Consider the following 17169-nt stretch of genomic DNA (forward strand, 5'->3'; position numbering starts at 1 on the left):
AGGCTAATTTACCTTTCTTCACCGCCAAAATTCAAATTTGGTGCCGGTTCCTAGGAGGATGTGGTGGTCGTGTGACATAAGTTAGTGGAGGTAGTTAAAGTGTCCTTTCTTTCACATGATTTTCTTAGTGTAGTAGAGAAACCCCAAGTGATTTATCTTTGTGCCAAAATTCAAACTTGGTGCCAGTTCCTAGGAAGAGGTGGCGGTCTAATGACTTAAGTTAGTGGATGTAGCCCAAGTGACCTATCTTCAGGCGATTTTCTTAGGTTAGTAGATTTAACCATGGTGTGATGTATTATTCTGCTGGAATTTGAACTTCCAACCATTTTTCTGGGGAAGGGGAGTGGGGTGTGGCACTCTCCCGCCAAAAGCCGCCATCTTGGATAATGGTACTTGTGTCATCAGCTGATGTCAGGGGTCATCATCTTGAATCATGTCATAAGCTGTTTCCAAGTCTACACGCCGCCATCTTGGATGACGTCATCGCCACCATCTTGGATATATCTAGCAACAATGTAGACTTTGGTAGAACGAACGCTGTCCCAATACTTAGGGGAATCAGTTGATCTGTCGAGAGGAGTGTCTAGTGTACAGGGCAATCCTGTTAGACCACGATCAATGACATTAAGGTTAATTCTTATGACTGTGCCTCAAATGATGCTGGAGAGTCGCTAAGGCTTAATGTGGAGCCTGTCTTACCAAGTGATATGTTGTGTTTAGTAGTACTGCTGGAGGATAGTGAGGCATTCAGTGCAGTTTGTTGTTTGGTAAAATGTAGTACATACATGTACAAGAGAGGGGCAGAGGCTAGGTGGTACCTGTAAATGTGGATAATTTTGACACCAGTGACTTTAAGCTGTTCAAGGAAGCGTTGTTGGCCACATAAAAGATTGTGTGCAACTTATGTCCTCAATTGTTTGCTGGATGTCACAATTGGTGTACAGTTTTTGCCCTCTACAGCTCCCTCTTGTACCATGGAAGTCATTCGCTGATGTCTTAACAGTTGTTCTATCATCCTGTCCCTTCTCCTTGTCAGTGTTTCCCACATATTCCTTTCCTCTCCGATACTGCACAGAACCTGTTCACTCCTTACCTTATCAATCACCTAATTTTCAACATTCATCTGTAGCACCTCATCTCAAATGCTTCGATTCTCTTCTGTTCCAGTTTTTCCATAGTTCATGTTTCGCTACCGTACAATGCTGCGCTTGAAATGTCTATTCACAAAAATTTCTTCCTCAAATTAAGGCCTATGTCTGATACTAGTAGTCTTCTCTTGGCCAAGAATGCCCTTTTTGCGAGTGCTAATCTGCTTTTGATGTTCGCCTTTCTCCATTCGTCATTGATTATTTTGTTGTCTAGGTAGTAGAATCTACTTCGTGACCTTCAACCCTGATGCTAAGTTTCACGCTGTTGACATTTCTGATACTTCTCATTACTTTCGTCTTTTTCGATTTACTCTCAATCCATATTCTGTACTCATTAGACTGTTCATTCCATACAGGAGTCATGCAATTCTTCTTCACTTTCTCATGATAGCAATGTCATCCGCTAATCATATCGTTGATATCCTTTCAACTTGAATTTTAATTCCTCTCCTAAACCTTTCTTTTATTTCCATCATTGCTTCTTCGATGTACAAATTGAACAGTAGAGACGAAAGACTACACCCCTGTCTACACCCCTTTTAATCCGAGCACTTCGTTCATGGCCATCCACTCTTATCATTCCCTCTTGGCTCTTGTACATATTTACTATTACCTGTATCTCCCTATCACTTGCCCCTATTTTTCTCAAAATTTATAACATCTTGCACCAGTTTACATTGTCGACAGATCCTCTGATCGAGTCTTGATTTTTCTGTAGTCTTGCTTCCAGCCGGCCAGTGTGGCCGGGCAGTTCTAGGCGCTTCAGTCGGGAACCGCGCAACCGCTACGGTCGCAGTTTCGAATCCTTCTTTGGGCATGGATGTGTGTGATGTCCTTAGGTTGGTTAGTTTTAAGTAGTTCTAAGTTCTAGGGGACTGATGACCTCAGATGTTAAGTACCATAGTGCTCAGAGCCAATTGAACTATTCTTGCTTCCATTATCAACTGCAACGTCAGAATTGCCTCTCTGGAGCCTCTACCTTCGTAAAGCCAAACTGATCGTCATATAACACATCCTCAATTTTCATTTCCGTTCTTCTGTATATTATTCTTGTCAGCAACATGGATGCATGAGCCGTAAAGCTGATGGTGCAATAATTCTCGCACTTGTCAGCTCTTGCTGTGTATGGACAATATTTTTTTTCGAAAGTCAGACTCATACGAGAGTTGTTTTTTAAGTAAGGCCCGTTTTTATTTTAAAAAAAGATACAAATACTATTGTAAAACAACTTTTATTTTCTGATTCTACACACTTTTACCTATTTTTCTACATAGTTGCCTTGTTTATTTAAGCACTTGTCATACTGTACAACAAAGTTTTTAATTCCCTATTCAAAGAATTCAGCCGCCTGCTCCGACAGCCAAGAGTTCACGGCCGCTTTCACTTCATCGTCGTCATTGAAGCGCTGCCCGCCAAGATGGTGTTTCAGGTACTGGAAAAGGTGAAAATCGCTGGGAGCAAGGTCGGGGCTGTATGGTGCATGGTCCAAAACTTCCCAGCCAAAAGAATTAATCAAATCCCGAGTCTTTTGAGAGGTGTGAGGCCTAGCGTTATCATGCAGGAGCAAAACTCCTTTTGTCAGCATGCCGCGCCTTTTGTTTTGAATTACTCTGCGGAGCTTCTTTAGAGTTGCACAGTAGGCATCTGAGTTGATTGTCGTTCCTCATGGCATAAAGTCCACTAGCAAAACACCGCGCCGGTCCCAGAACGCAGTTGCCGTAATCTTGTGCTTTGACAGCGTATGTTTGGCTTTGACCTTGACGGGTGAGGTTGTGTGTCGCCATTCCATCGATTGTCGCTTGCTTTCGGGAGTGATATGGGATACCCATGTTTCATCTCCAGTGACAATTTGACTCAACATGTCATCCCCTTCTTCCTCGTAACGAATCAAAAAGTCCAATGAAGTGGCAAATCTCTTCCCTTTGTGGTCCTCTGTGGGGAGTCTGGGTACCCACCGAGAACACAGTTTCTTAAAGTTTAGGTTTTCAGACACAATTTTGTACAAAACCGATCTTGAAACTTGTCGAAATTCCAAAGAAAGAGTGGAAATTGTGAATCTTCTGTCCTCACGAATCTTTGTTTCGACTGCAGCCACCAAATCATCAGTGATCACAGAGGGCCGGCCTGAACGTTCATCGTCATGGACGTTTTGACGGCCATTTTTAAACTCTCTAACCCATTGACGCACTTTACCTTCACTCACTGCAGTCAAGCCATAAACTTCTGTTAACTGACGATGAATTTCTGCAGCTGATAGGCTTCTCGCGCTCAAAAAACGTATCACTGACCGTATCTCACACGCGGCGGGCGAATCAATAATGGTAAACATTATAAAGTAGCACAGCGATCCGTACACGTCAGCTAAAGAGCTGCAACTTACGTCAGTGTGAACGGGAAGGATGCCGGCAAGTGGCGCGGTGGCTTGTTACGGCGTCCGCGCGAACTACGGTACTATACGCGCGAACGGCCCTTACTTAAAAAACAACCCTCGTTCATTCTACACACCAACGTAAATAGTCGTTTTGCTGCCACTTCCCCAATGATTTTAGAAATTCTGATGGCATGTTATCTTTCCCTTGTGTCTTATTTGATCTTAAGTCCTCCAAAGCTCTCTTAAATTCTGATTCTAATGCTGGATCTATATCTGTTTTAAATTGGCTCGTTTCTTCTTCTCTCACATCAGACAAAAATTCCCTTATCATAGAGGCCTTCAATGTACTCTTTTCATCCATCCGCTCTCTCCTCTGCATTTAACAGTGGAATGCCCTGTGCACTTTTAATGGTAACACCCTTGCTTTTAATGTCACCGAAGGTTGTTTTGACTTTCCTGTATGCTGAGTCTGTCCTTCCGACAATCATTTCTTTTTCGATGTCTTCATATTTTTCATGCAGCCACTTCGTCTTAGCTTCCCTGCACTTCCCATTTATTTCATTTCTCAGCGACTTGTATTTCTGTATTCCTGAATTTCTCTGAACATTTTTGTACTTCGTTCTTTTATCGATCAACCGAATTATTTCTTATGTTACCCATCGTTTCTTCGCAGCTACCTTCTTTGGACTTCTGTTTTTCTTTCCAACTTGTGTGATTGCCCTTTTTAGAGATACGTATTCCTTTTGAACGGTACTGTCTACTGAGGTATTCTTTATTGCTGCATCTATAGGCTTAGGGCACTTCAAGCGTGTCTCGTGATTCCTTAGTACTTCTGTATCCCACTTCTTTGCGTATTGATTCTTCCTGGCTAATCTCTTAAACTTCAGCCTACTCTTCATCACTACTACATTGTGATCTGAGTCTATATATGCTTTCCAGTACGCCTTACAACCCAGTATCTGATTTCGGAATCTCTGTATGAGCATGATGTAATCTAGGTGAAATCTTCCCGCATCACCTGACCATTTCCAAATATACTTCCTCTTGTGATTCTTGAATAGAGTATTCGCTATTACTAACTGAAATTTATTACAGAACTTAATTAGTCTTTCTACTTTTTCATTCCTTGTCCCAAGCCCATATTCTTCTGAATCCATTTCTGACCATAATAGATTATTTTTCTGTTACGTAGAGATGGTAGACCAACAGACACTAAGGCTCGCAGATATTGGTTAATAGGTGGATACAGAAGTTTGGAATGTTAGGGACAATAATTACGAACAAAGGGCTGAATTTCATGTCAGACACGAAGGAAGAGTTGTTGGTTACTAAAGGTAAAAAAGTTGAGAATCTGTCGACTTCATCCGCAAGGTAACGGAACGTCGAAACCAGTTCATCCGACAACTGGAAAGTTGCTTAGTTATTACGTCAGTGTACACCTTTCGGATTGGGGCACATATTTATCCTTCGTAGTGAGTGCATAGAACTCGAAAATTCATACTAGCGCAGGTTTGTTGCCATCTGGGGTGATGCGCGGGAAGAAGATTTCGACTCCTTTCGACATGAGTAGCCAGAAAGGAGGCAGGAAGAGTCAGTCCGAGAATTTGCAAGAACGGTTATATGTTAGAGTTAGAGTAGGTTTATCAGTAGTACATTAAGACGTGCTGTTAAGGTCCAGCGAGCAAATACTAGGGCATTGTAGAAGCATACAGAGTCAGTAAAGCGAGTAGGAACGTCATCTCAATCTAAAGAAGGTCGATGGGTGATGTCATCGTGTCCATATACTCAGAGGGGGAAAACAAAGACGTTTGTAACATGGTACCAGGGCCGATACCAAGTAATTGAAACCACATTACAAGTAATTGTGAAGTTGCAGCTGCTGACAAGGATAACAGTCTATGACCACCAAGGGTGCGTCAAAAGCAATTTCACAAGAAGTATTAATGAAAGTGAGGAGAGAGGCGAAAAGGAAACGGAAGAATGAGCAACAGGAGAGGGAGGTCCAGACACTTCAAGCTTAATATGCACTGAGGGCAAGGAAATAATTGATATGTAATCTGTTTTGTGATTTTTGGGTATGTTTGTCTTTTGTGTATAGTATAGGGCATTGACATTGTTTTAGATAAGGTTGTATATTAATGTCAAATTAGGATTTATTGGTAGTTTATTAAGACGTGCTGTTCAGAGGCAGCAAGGTCCTGAGGAGAGAGGATGTGGGGTGATATTGATCCCTGTCCACAGGTTGCCGTAAAGAGCCAGAAAAGAATGGGAGTCTTGGCAATGATCTACCATTTTTGATGGTGGAGGAGTGAGGGCACTGCGAGAGCCATAATGTTATCCAGTCACAGATTGCTATTAAGTTTATTGTTTAATGTAAGAGGTAAGGGGGCTGGAGGAAATATTTTCAGGGGTACAACAGTTAGCAAATACATACTGGCCATTAAAATTGCTACACCAAGAAGAAATGCAGATGATAAACGGGTATTCACTGGACAAATATATTATACTAGAACTGACATGTCACTACATTTTCACACAATTTGGGTGCATAGATCCGGAGAAATCAGTACCCAGAACAACCACCTCTGGCCGTAATAACAGTCTTGATACACCTGGGCATTGAGTCATACAGAGCTTGGATGGCGTGTGCAGGTACAGCTGCCCATGCAGCTTCAACACGATACCACAGTTCATCAAGAGTAGTGACTGGCGTATTGGGAAGAGCCAGTTGCTCGGCCACCATTGACCACACGTTTTCAGTTGGTGAGAGATCTTGAGAATGTGCTGGCCAGGGCAGCAGTCGAACATTTTCTGTATCCAGAAAGGCCCGTACAGGACCTGCAACATGCAGTCGTGCATTATCCTGCTGAAATGTAGGGTTTCGCACGGATCGAATAAAGGGTAGAGCCACGGGTCGTAACACATCTGAAATGTATCGTCCACTGTTCAAAGTGCCGTCAATACGAACAAGAGGTGACCAAGACGTGTAATCAATGGCACCCCATTTCGTCACGCCGGGTGATACGCCGATATGGCGATGACGAATACACGCTTCCAATGTGCGTTCACCGCGATGTCGCCAAACATGGATCCGACCATCATGATGCTGTAAACAGAACCTGGATTCATCCGAAAAAATGACGTTTTGCCATTCGTGCACCCAGGGTCGTCGTTGAGAACACCATCGCAGGCGCTCCTGTTTGTGATGCAGCGTCAAGGGTAACCACAGCCACGGTCTCCGAGCTGACAGTCCACGCTGCTGCAAACGTCGTCGAGCTGTTCGTGCAGATGGTTGTTGTCTTGCAAACGTCCCCATCTGTTGATTCAGGAATCGAGACGTGGCTGCACGATCCGTTACAGCCATGCGGATAAGATGCCTGTCATCTCGACTGCCAGTGATACGAAGCCGTTGGGATCCAGCAAGGCGTTCCGTATTACCCTCCTGAACTCACCGATTCCATATTCTGGTAACAGTCATTGGATCTCGAGCAACGCGAGCAGCAATGTCGCGATAAGATAAACCGCAATCGCGATCGGCTACAATCCGACCTTTATCAAAGTCGGAAACGCGATGGTACGCATTTCTCCTCCTTATACGAGGCATCAGAACAACGTTTCACCAGGCAACGCCGGTCAACTGCTGTTTGTGTATGAGAAATCGGTTGGAAACTTTCCACATGTCAGAACGTTGTAGGTGTCGCCACGGGCGCCAACCATGTGTTAATATTCTGAAAAGCTAATCATTTGCACATCACAGCATCTTCTTCCTGTCGGTTAAATTTCGTGTCTGTAGCACGTCATCTTCGTGGTGCAGCAATTTTAACGGCCAGTAGTGTAGTAGTGGGAGGCCGAAATAGGTCTCAAAGGAGCACAGGAAGTTGCTCGGTGCATATGCACGATTAAACAAGCAGATGCCAGAAGTTATCAGAGTGGTATTCCATGAGTTCAGGAGGGTAAAAAGGTGAAGGATAGGTGAGGGGGGGGGGGGGGGGTAGAATATTAAAGACCATATTCAGGACACCAGACGCAAGTTACATGGGCAAACTGAACAAAGCAGTGGACACTGGAAGGGTGTTAGTAGAGGTAAATAAAGTAAGTATGGAGTGGCATTCCACACAGATTGTGAACTTCGAGAGCTGCATGTTGAACAACACATACGTGCTTCGACAGTTTACTAAGGAAGTCATAATCTCTATACCGAGATCTGGAAGCAGTTCAAACACGAATGTAAGTACAAGATTCAAGAATAACAATTGGTGAAATAAATGCGCCTCGGAATGATATAAATACGTCTGAATTTTGAGGCAGAAACGCTCTCGTCACTGAAGTCCAGCACCACCACCACAGCACCAGCGCCAGGCTGGACAGTGAGAGAGTGTGGTACTAGGCTTTATAAAACGTATATCAGAGAACTTCGACAGTGCAATACAGGCTATACTATCTGCTTATTCTGTACTAATAGCTCTCATTTGCTTTCCAGACAAAGTGTTTGTTCTACACATGGGGCACTACTGGTGGCTGGTACTACTCCTATAGCCATGATGTGTATGACGTCATGGAGTTCTCATCGAAGAAATTTCCCAAGACTTTCCACAACGCTTTCTCTGCTATGGGTGTCAATGGCAAACCGATGAAGGCTGTAAGTAGATAGCAAGAAACGATCTCTTATTGTGTTTACAGTGATACTAGATTAGCATATTTTCACTGCTTGATGATCTACGTTGTACAGATTATGTAGTTGATCCAAAAGTGTGCCATCCAGGCTATGTGTAGAGGTCACGCAGATAAGAGAAACGCCATACAACAGAGGCGCATTACAGAGCCATGTGGGATCTCAGCCCGGATCTTCCAGCGCGTAGATAATTCCGATCTAGCACGGAAATGGAAGGACAGCACCTGCAGGTAGGACTGGAGCAGCTAGCCATGTGACATGGGGCTCTAAGGGCCACAAAACTGTAGAGCAGGCCCTCATGCCTCACAGTGTCAACGGCTCAGGAGTCGTCGAGTATTATGGCCATAGTACTCTCGACACTGTGTAGCCACCATGGCACTCTCTGCAAGTCGCACCAGTTGGGGCATCACAGAGTGGCTGCACCAGAATCTGAACTGTTCAGTGTGGAGAAGCTGTTGGTTGAGGATGACTTGCTGCAGCCTCTTCAGGTATAGCAGCTCGTAAACTTAGGAAAGCACCAGAAGCAGACCATAGAGCGAGATTTTGGAGGGCCATTAGTTATTCGTCGGTTAGGGGATTACCATTACCTCCATGTGCTTCCAGGCTTCTGAGTATATTACAGACCACTTGACTGCATTAAATGAGGCTAAAATTTCCCTGCGGAGATGTATGGTAATTGCCTGTGTCAACAGGCTGGCCGTTCTCGCCTTACATGCATTGACCCTCTACAGTTTCTGTTGGACTTATTTTGCTGTGATGTGTTCTATATGGTCTTTCTCTTCCCATGTCACCATGGTCAGTGGGATCTGCTTGTTGGCCATTGCAATGAAAGTAACGTAAGGGGATTCTTCCACTGTGGTGAAAATCTCAGCGAACATGGTTGCCACAGTTACCAAAGCATCTGCCATGGCATCCAGTTCATTCATGGTGACATATTCACCTGGAGTGTAGGTACTGCAGCGCCACAGCTGCAACTGCTTGAACCTAGATGAAACTAAACAATTGAAACTTCAATGGGGGTTTTTGGTAACAGATAAATACGTAGGTTGGAACTTAAATATTGGAAACTATTTATTCACAACCGATACAAAAGAGCTATAAGTTTGTACCTGTTACTGTCCTTCAAAGTAATCACCAGCGTTGTGTTGAACAAATTGCCAAAAAATGGCTCAAATGGCTCTGAGCACTATGGGATTTAACATCTAAGGTCATCAGTCCCCTAGAACTTAGAACAGCTTAAACCTAACTAACCTAAGGGCATCACACACATCCACGCCCGAGGCAGGATTCGAACCTGTGACCGTAGTGGTCGCGCGATTCCAGACTGAAGCGCCTAGAACCGCTCGGTCACAGCGGCCGGCCACCCGTTGCCAGCGATGTGGAAGGCGTAGTATACCGTTAGCAGAGCCTGTTCTGTTGATGGTGCGAATGGAGCGATCTACTGCATGTCGAATCTCTGGAACAGTTCTGAAGCAAATGCCACGATGTGGATCCTTGATCTTCGGAATCAAATCAGAATCACAAGGACTTTAAGTCGTATTACTGTTCGTTTTTGGAGCATCACCTGCGACCAGCTTTGTGAAAGAAGCTGTGATACTTTCTGCGCAACCCACCCATCATTTTACACGATAATGCGCGGGCGCATACAGCGCCAGCTTTGGCTGCCCTGTTCGGTCGATGGGACTGGGAAGTACTGTACCATCCACCATACTCCCCGGACTTAAGTTCTTGTAACTTTGATTTGATTGCGAAGATGAAGGAACCACTTCGTGGCATTCGCTTCAGAACTGTTCCAGAGATTCGACAGGCAATAGACCGCACCATTCGCACCATCAACAGAACAGGCTCTGCTAACGGTATACTATGCCTTCCATATCGCTGGCAACGGGTTCTACACAACGCTGGTGACTACTTTGGAGGACAGTAACAGGAGCAAACATGTAACTCTTTTGTATTGGTTGTGAATAAATAGTTGCCACTATTTAAGTTCTAACCCTCGTATTATGAAATCAATCCTCAGTTTAGGTGAATTTGTTGCTATGTCACCACCAGAAGGTGAGGACGCAATCTTAAATATGTATATGGTTCATTTGCAAATTTGGGGTTAGGTCGTGCAGTGTTGATTCAAGCCCTTATAAAAGCATTTATTATTTATATGGCATACTTAGCAAACAACCTTCATTTAGCTTGTTGCTGCCATACTACACTACTCAAATAGCCATATTACAAAGATAAACCTTGTTAAAATTCTTACCAAAAAGCATAAAAATTCTGGAATAAATCACTCATGCTGATAACAGACTAATCATCTATCTGTGAAGACCTCTCCTTTCCCACTTTACTAATAAATATTAAATAAATTACATATAACAACTAGTGTGCCCATTCAGTATTAAAGTAAATGTGATCCCTTTTTAGCTAGTTTGAAGATTTATTAAATGGGGTGTCTGTAGGTTTGTAGGTAATGTCTGTAGGTCTTGATATTGTTATACATGACTTTGCACATAAATGTTAATAATTATTTTAATATTTGCTTTATAAACATGACAATATTACTCTTATTTCAATGCTGTCATCATATTTTCTGTAAGATGCCTGGAAGTGGTTTTCATGTTTTTTGTTAATATTCAAAGCTTTTACACAGTCCAGTCACATTAATGTGACCACTGCCTATATTCAACGTCAACGTGCATTAAGCATGCACATACAGCAGGTGGCAGCACTAGCAGTGGAGGGTGTATTAAGCATGTCGGGGGATACGACAAACTGTCCAGTCATCGTAAAACACAAATGGAGCAATTTCTGTGACAACCAAAAGGGCATGGTAGCTGGGTTTTGGGACAAGGGGGAAGTGTTTCCAAAATGGCTACGTCTTTAAAGTGTTCATGTGCCGCCATAGTTCAAATATACTGTGCACAGAAAAATGACGCTATCCAAAACTGGCGCCGAGAGAACAGTATTGCACCAAGGGCCATAGAGCACAAGGATGAGCGACGGCGATGGAGATATGTATGGGCGAACATGTGTGCAACTGTTGAACAGCTGACTGCCCACTTGAACTAAGGGACTACCAACACGTCTCCTCGATGACCATCCACCTCAATGTTGCTGCACAGAGGCTTCTGCAGCAAGTGCTTGGTTCATGCACCCATCGTGACTGCTGTTCATTCGAGACAAAGGTTAGAATTTACATAAAAATACCGTAGCTGGACGTCCTTTGAGTGGCAACAGGTGATGCTCTCAGATGAATCACTTTTAATGCTCCATTGTACGATGGCCATCGTCGTCTATAGCGTGAAATATTTCAAAGAAAACACTCTGCAACAACCACTGGAAGAGTCCAGACCAGAGGATGGAGCGTTATGGTCTGTGGATATTTTCACGACGTCCCCTGGGTGATCTTGTCATTCTGGAATTTGCAGTGGATCAACACAAGTATGCATCTGTCCTTGGACAGCACTTTCACCCCTACATGGAGTTTGCTTTTTCCTCAGCATGGTGGCGTCTACAAGCAGGACAATGATACATGTTACGTGGGTTACAGTATACATGCGCAGTTTGAGGTTGAGTTACTGTACCCCTTGGGTACCAAATTCCCCTGATTTAAAACCAATTTAGAATCTGTGGAAGTACCTTGACCAGGCAGTTCGTGCCATAGATCTTCAACCAAAAAATCGAATGCAGCTGGTACCACACTGGGGTCACTATGGTTCCACATCCCTGTTGGTACCTTCAAAACCTGACATCTCTCTTCCTGCGCATCTTGCAGCGGTATCTGCTGTCAAAGGTGGTTATTCAGGATTTTTATAGGTGCTCACATTAATGTGACTGAGCAATGTAGTTTTAGCACAGTGGCACCTGAACATATTGCTCAGCAGTCAGAAGCATGCAGCGATACAATCTACCTGAGTATCATGGGAATTCCAGGTTACATCCCCCCAGTGGCATACAGGAAAACAAACCCTCCTTCTCTCATGGCTTGCTCCAGTGATTCGAAGTTCTGCTGAGTACTTGCTTACCTATCTGACAAAGCTGCTTCGTGACTACTTGCCAGCTATATTATGCTCAACCAAACCCTCTTTTTTTGAATACCTTTTACAGCGGACATATTGCTCATAATGTTACACACCTCCATTTCATGTCGTAATAGCCCGCTAATTCTGACATGAAGTTGCACCGAATAGCCAGCTGGATACTTGTCAGTGTCTATAAATGCCTTTTTATTCTGCCAATCTCTGTGTGGCAATCCTGTGATGGTGGATTACTCAGTATGTTATTATTCAGGACAACATATGCACTTACAAGAAACAGCTGTATTATAATAAATTATTCAATTATATACCTAACAAATGTGCTAATTTGTTTGTGGATTTGCAATCGTGAATATCAGTTAAGCCAACACTTCTGCCCGTACTCTCATTACATGGAACATTCTGTTCACTGGGATGTTACGTGATCTTCATTGGTCCCTTCAGTTCGAGGCAGCTAGTTTGTTGCATCAGTACTCTACAGTGCTTCCACTCACACAGGCACAACCAGAAGTCCAGCCCATCTATCACAAGCCAAACCATCTATCAATATACCATAAATCCTAAATAAATGATTGTGCAGATAAGCAGACCTATAACTCCCCAGTGATCAGGTTATATGAACCCCTCCCTGGAATTATCCAGTGTCCACTGTGCTTAGCTCTCAATTAAGGCTTAGTCAGGCAACAAATACAATATATAAACATAAATTTAATAATCTACATACTTCCATAGTTATCCAAATACTTCAAAGTACCATTTTATCTTCAACAGTATTCATGTCCCAAATTAACCTTTATTTATAACTGTAACATTGAATATACAAACTAATTCACTCATTTCTTACTTAACATACTCAATATGACAAATAAGTTACATCTTTCAACATGGACAACTTCTGTCTCCTTTAAATAATTCATTAAATACATTCCCACCATACTATCTCCCACAACTCATTCTATCTCCTGGTCACTCGGAACATCAATTGACCCAACTGCTCTGGTATCAAAGCTTTATGAATTTTAACATGGGATATCCAATCCCCAACAATACAATTTACCTACTCTTTTCCCACCCAATTAAAATTAACATCCTTGTAGAGAATCATAAATTAATCATTGAAGAAAACATGTTTCAATTTCTTCGTCAGGATATTCCTCGTTGGTCGCGTCCTCCTTATTGCCTCCCAACCTTACTTCATTAATCAATTCATCACAATGAGAACACACATTCTGATGTACATTTATTTGCACATGCATATCATTAACAAATATTTTACTATCTACATCATAGATGCAGGCATTGTTAATGATAGTACCTTCTTTACCCTGGATAGGCACTTTTCTACTCATTACTTACACCTAAGCCTCTTATATAATTATTTAATTATGGTTTATTCTTTTGTCCCTTGAGTCCTTATCCACTCCTATTTTCCCCTTTGATGAAATTAAAGTATCTGTTTTAGAGATATCAGTAATTTTAGCTGAAACTAAACCCACACTGTTTTGATGTTTTCTGATGCAGTCCCCTTATTTCTATAACATTTCACCAAAATAAAACTACACTGAACATCATTAAATTTAGTTTTACGTCATTTGCTTTGATAATTTCTTCTATTCCATTTACTGTAGTTTTATTTATTTTATGCCATTTACTGGACCACTGTAGTCAATATTATGAGCTAGGTTATTCTGTTTTTTGTTGACCAAATACTTTTTCATTCTTTCATGTTGTGCCCTTCTCTCCTCATCCGAAGTCACCCTTCCCATTCTCTGTTTCTTAATTTTTATTGGTAGTGTGATACGTTTGTCCTGAAGTACTTTGAGAGCATCTGTCTTGCCTTTCAAATACTTCATCATAATCTGTAGTCTGATCATGTTCTCCTTGATCTCTGTGATACATCTAATGTTTCTCTTGCTATTCCATAACTTCTCAGTTATTCTCATGTTAATTCTATTTTCTGTTGTCCTCATCCAATGGCCTGGCAAAGAGACCCATTTCATTTTGACTGTACTTGTCACTGGTTCTACTTCCTTATAAACTGTTTCATTTGAAGCTATTCTCCAGACTCCATCTTTCTGGTATTTTTTATTTGTACATGTTCTGAGTATCCTTCTTTCTATTTTGAGTAATCTGTCTATTGCTACAGTGTTGGTTATTTTAAATATAGTTTCGCTAGCATATGTTATTTGCAGCTGTGTGACTACTTTGTAGCGTTTCAGCTTTGTGGGTATTGAGAGGCTTTTTTGTGATTTGTGTTCTTGATAAAATTATGTGTTTTAATCAATTTGTTTATTCTGCTTTGCCATGATGGTTTTCATTCAGGTTGTGTTTTATTATTTCTCCAAGTATTTAAACATTTCAACAATTTTTGTTTCATGTTCTCCAATTCGTATTTTGTTTGCTGGTGCGTTTTTGTTAGTATTATTTCTGTTTTTTTTTCCAAAAGATATTTTAAGGCTACTCTGGGCTACTTCCTGTAATGATTGTATTTGTTGTTTGGTTTCTTGAATATTTTTGGCGAGAATAGCGAAGTCATCAGCAAATCCTAAACAGTTCAACTTTATGTCATCTTTTTGTGTTCTAATCTTAATGTTCTTTGGATTGTTTTGTGCCAAGGGCACAATTAAAAAGAAATGGTTAATATTCGAATTTGTACTTGTTAAGGCAAGTTATATCCGTTTGATTTATTTTGGGTCCAAAAGGTCTCAAAATTTTTAACAGTGAGGGTCTAAGGACAAAATCATATGCTTCCTCAAAATCTATAAATGTAATTGAGAGGCTTGTTTCGTTTGTGGTGATAAGCCATGATTAATTTTAGAGTAATTATTTGTTCGCCACATCTTCTGCAAGGTCTGAAGCCTCTTTGGTATTCCTTCAGTTCCTTATCCAGTTGTTCTTTGATTCCACTACGTAAAATCTTGGAAAAAAATCTAGTAGGTACAGTCCAAGAGCGAGATTCCTCTATAGTTATCTGGATCACTTTTGTCTTCTTCCTTATAAAGTTGTTTAATTATAGCTATGTAAATTCTTCTAGCAATTTTTCTGTTACCCAAATTTTTGTAAAATAATATGTAAAGATGTCTGAGTTGTTTTACCAGCATAATTCCACATTTCGGCAAACATTTGATTTTCCGTGCATGCTTTGTAGTTTCTCGTTTCTTTAAGTGCAGTTTCTATTTCTTGTACTGTAGGTGGGTTTATATTTTCTGGTTTGGCTTTTACAGGGGTGCTTGTGTCTATTGTTAAGAGCTTGTCAGTTTCATCACAGTTCAAGAGCTTGTTGAATGCTTCTGCCATAATTTCTGTGTTTCCTTGTTGTTATGGACAATTCTTCCATCTTTATTTCTCAGAAATAGTGTGGGAGGGTTTTAATTACGTAATTGTTTATCAAAGGCTTTGAAATACTCTCTGGAATTGGTTTTGTAGACGTCTTCTTCAATGGAGCTCAGTAGGGCCTCTTGATATTTGCACTTTGTTTTTCTGATAATTTGAGAGAACGTTTTTCTTATATTTTTTGTGTTACTTGCATTTTCTTCTGTTTTGTGATTTTGAAATTTTGCCCAAGCTCGATGTCTTTCATCATGCATTTCGTCACATTCTGTAGTCCACAATGTATGTTTTTTTACATTGATTTACTGGGGCTGATTCTGCAGCATACTGTTTCAAAACTGGTATTAATTCTATAGGATTATGATTTACTTTTGTATTTTATGTGGTTTCTGATATCTGTCATTTCTGATTAATTTATGTGGGTCATACTTTCTTTTGTTTCCAATTGTTGACTGGCCTTTTTTCCTTAATTTGATTTTGATTTTGACCAAATAATGATCTCGACCTGTTTCTGTTTCTCTAAGTACTTTAACATTTCGGATATCTTTATGACAGAATTTTTCCAAGCAGACATGGTAGAGCTGCCACGCTCCTCTTGTCCAATCAGGATGTTTCCATGTCACAAGTTTGCTTGGTTTTCTTTTAAAATATATAGATTTGGATATGAGCCCATTTTCCTGTTATATCTTTCTACTTATTTTCCTTTCCCATTTGGGCATTAAAATCTCCTATTAAGATCTTTATGTTGTTTTTATTGACTTGATTCATTGCCTAATCCTAAAGACCCCAGAAATTTTCTACTTCTACCATAGTTCTTGTTAGAAAATTTTTCTCATTGATAGGGGCATAGGCTTTGATGATAGTGAAGATCTTGTTTGTGGTTTTCAAAGTTGCTATTCATGGATAAATAGCTTTAAAATTAGTTACTGAATTTATCACTTTCAAATTTACCATAAATCCTGTTCTGAATTGTGGGCTCTGTTTCATAACTCTTTGTCCTGGTTTTCCATTGTAAATTCTATAACATTGAGATTCAAATGGATCTTCTGTTGTGTTTCTCATTTCTTGGAATCCCACTACTATGATATTTTGTCTGTCTAATTCATTGGTGAAGTTTTTGAGGTTTCTAGTTTTCATTAAAGAACTTACGTGTTGCAATGTAATTAATGTGTTTATGCTTTATTTTGGCATTGTGCACTTGATGAAAGTTGGCTGATTCCAAATGCTCTGATTCATTTGAGTCTTCTAGTTGGCTACCCACGAAATCTAATGTAGCCTTCTCCTTGCCTACTGGATTGGATGATGGAAATTTTTCTCTAAAAGACCTTTTCATGTTTGTCGGATGCTATCAACCTTGAATGACGCAAGTTCCATGTTACAACTATGATTGTTAACCATAGAAGAGATTAATCAGCCACTACTAATGTATGGAACAGAACCTGTTCGGGTACCACCACTGACATAAGAAAACATTGTACCCTTGGTACTAGTTTTCGTCCATGCCGAATATTTTATTTCCCTGGTACCCAACATATCTGGTGAGCATTTCCCTATTCGTCACCTGGGGAGACTCTCAGTACAAGAATAGCAACTCCTCTGAGATTTACTGTATTTATT

General features: G+C 41.1%; 1 protein-coding gene across 1 annotated transcript in view; it reads left to right on the forward strand.

Moving 5' to 3' along the window:
* Positions 1-17169, forward strand: part of LOC124596385 — a 132328-nt gene that overhangs the window by 54993 nt on the left and 60166 nt on the right. Inside the window, exon 3 of the mRNA XM_047135507.1 lies at positions 8000-8158. Coding sequence (XP_046991463.1) covers positions 8000-8158 — 159 coding nt within the window. The remainder of the gene's footprint in view (positions 1-7999; positions 8159-17169) is intronic.

This window comes from Schistocerca americana, chromosome 2 (genome assembly GCF_021461395.2).
Source record: "Schistocerca americana isolate TAMUIC-IGC-003095 chromosome 2, iqSchAmer2.1, whole genome shotgun sequence".
In the NCBI taxonomy this organism is placed as follows: Eukaryota; Metazoa; Arthropoda; class Insecta; order Orthoptera; family Acrididae; genus Schistocerca; species Schistocerca americana.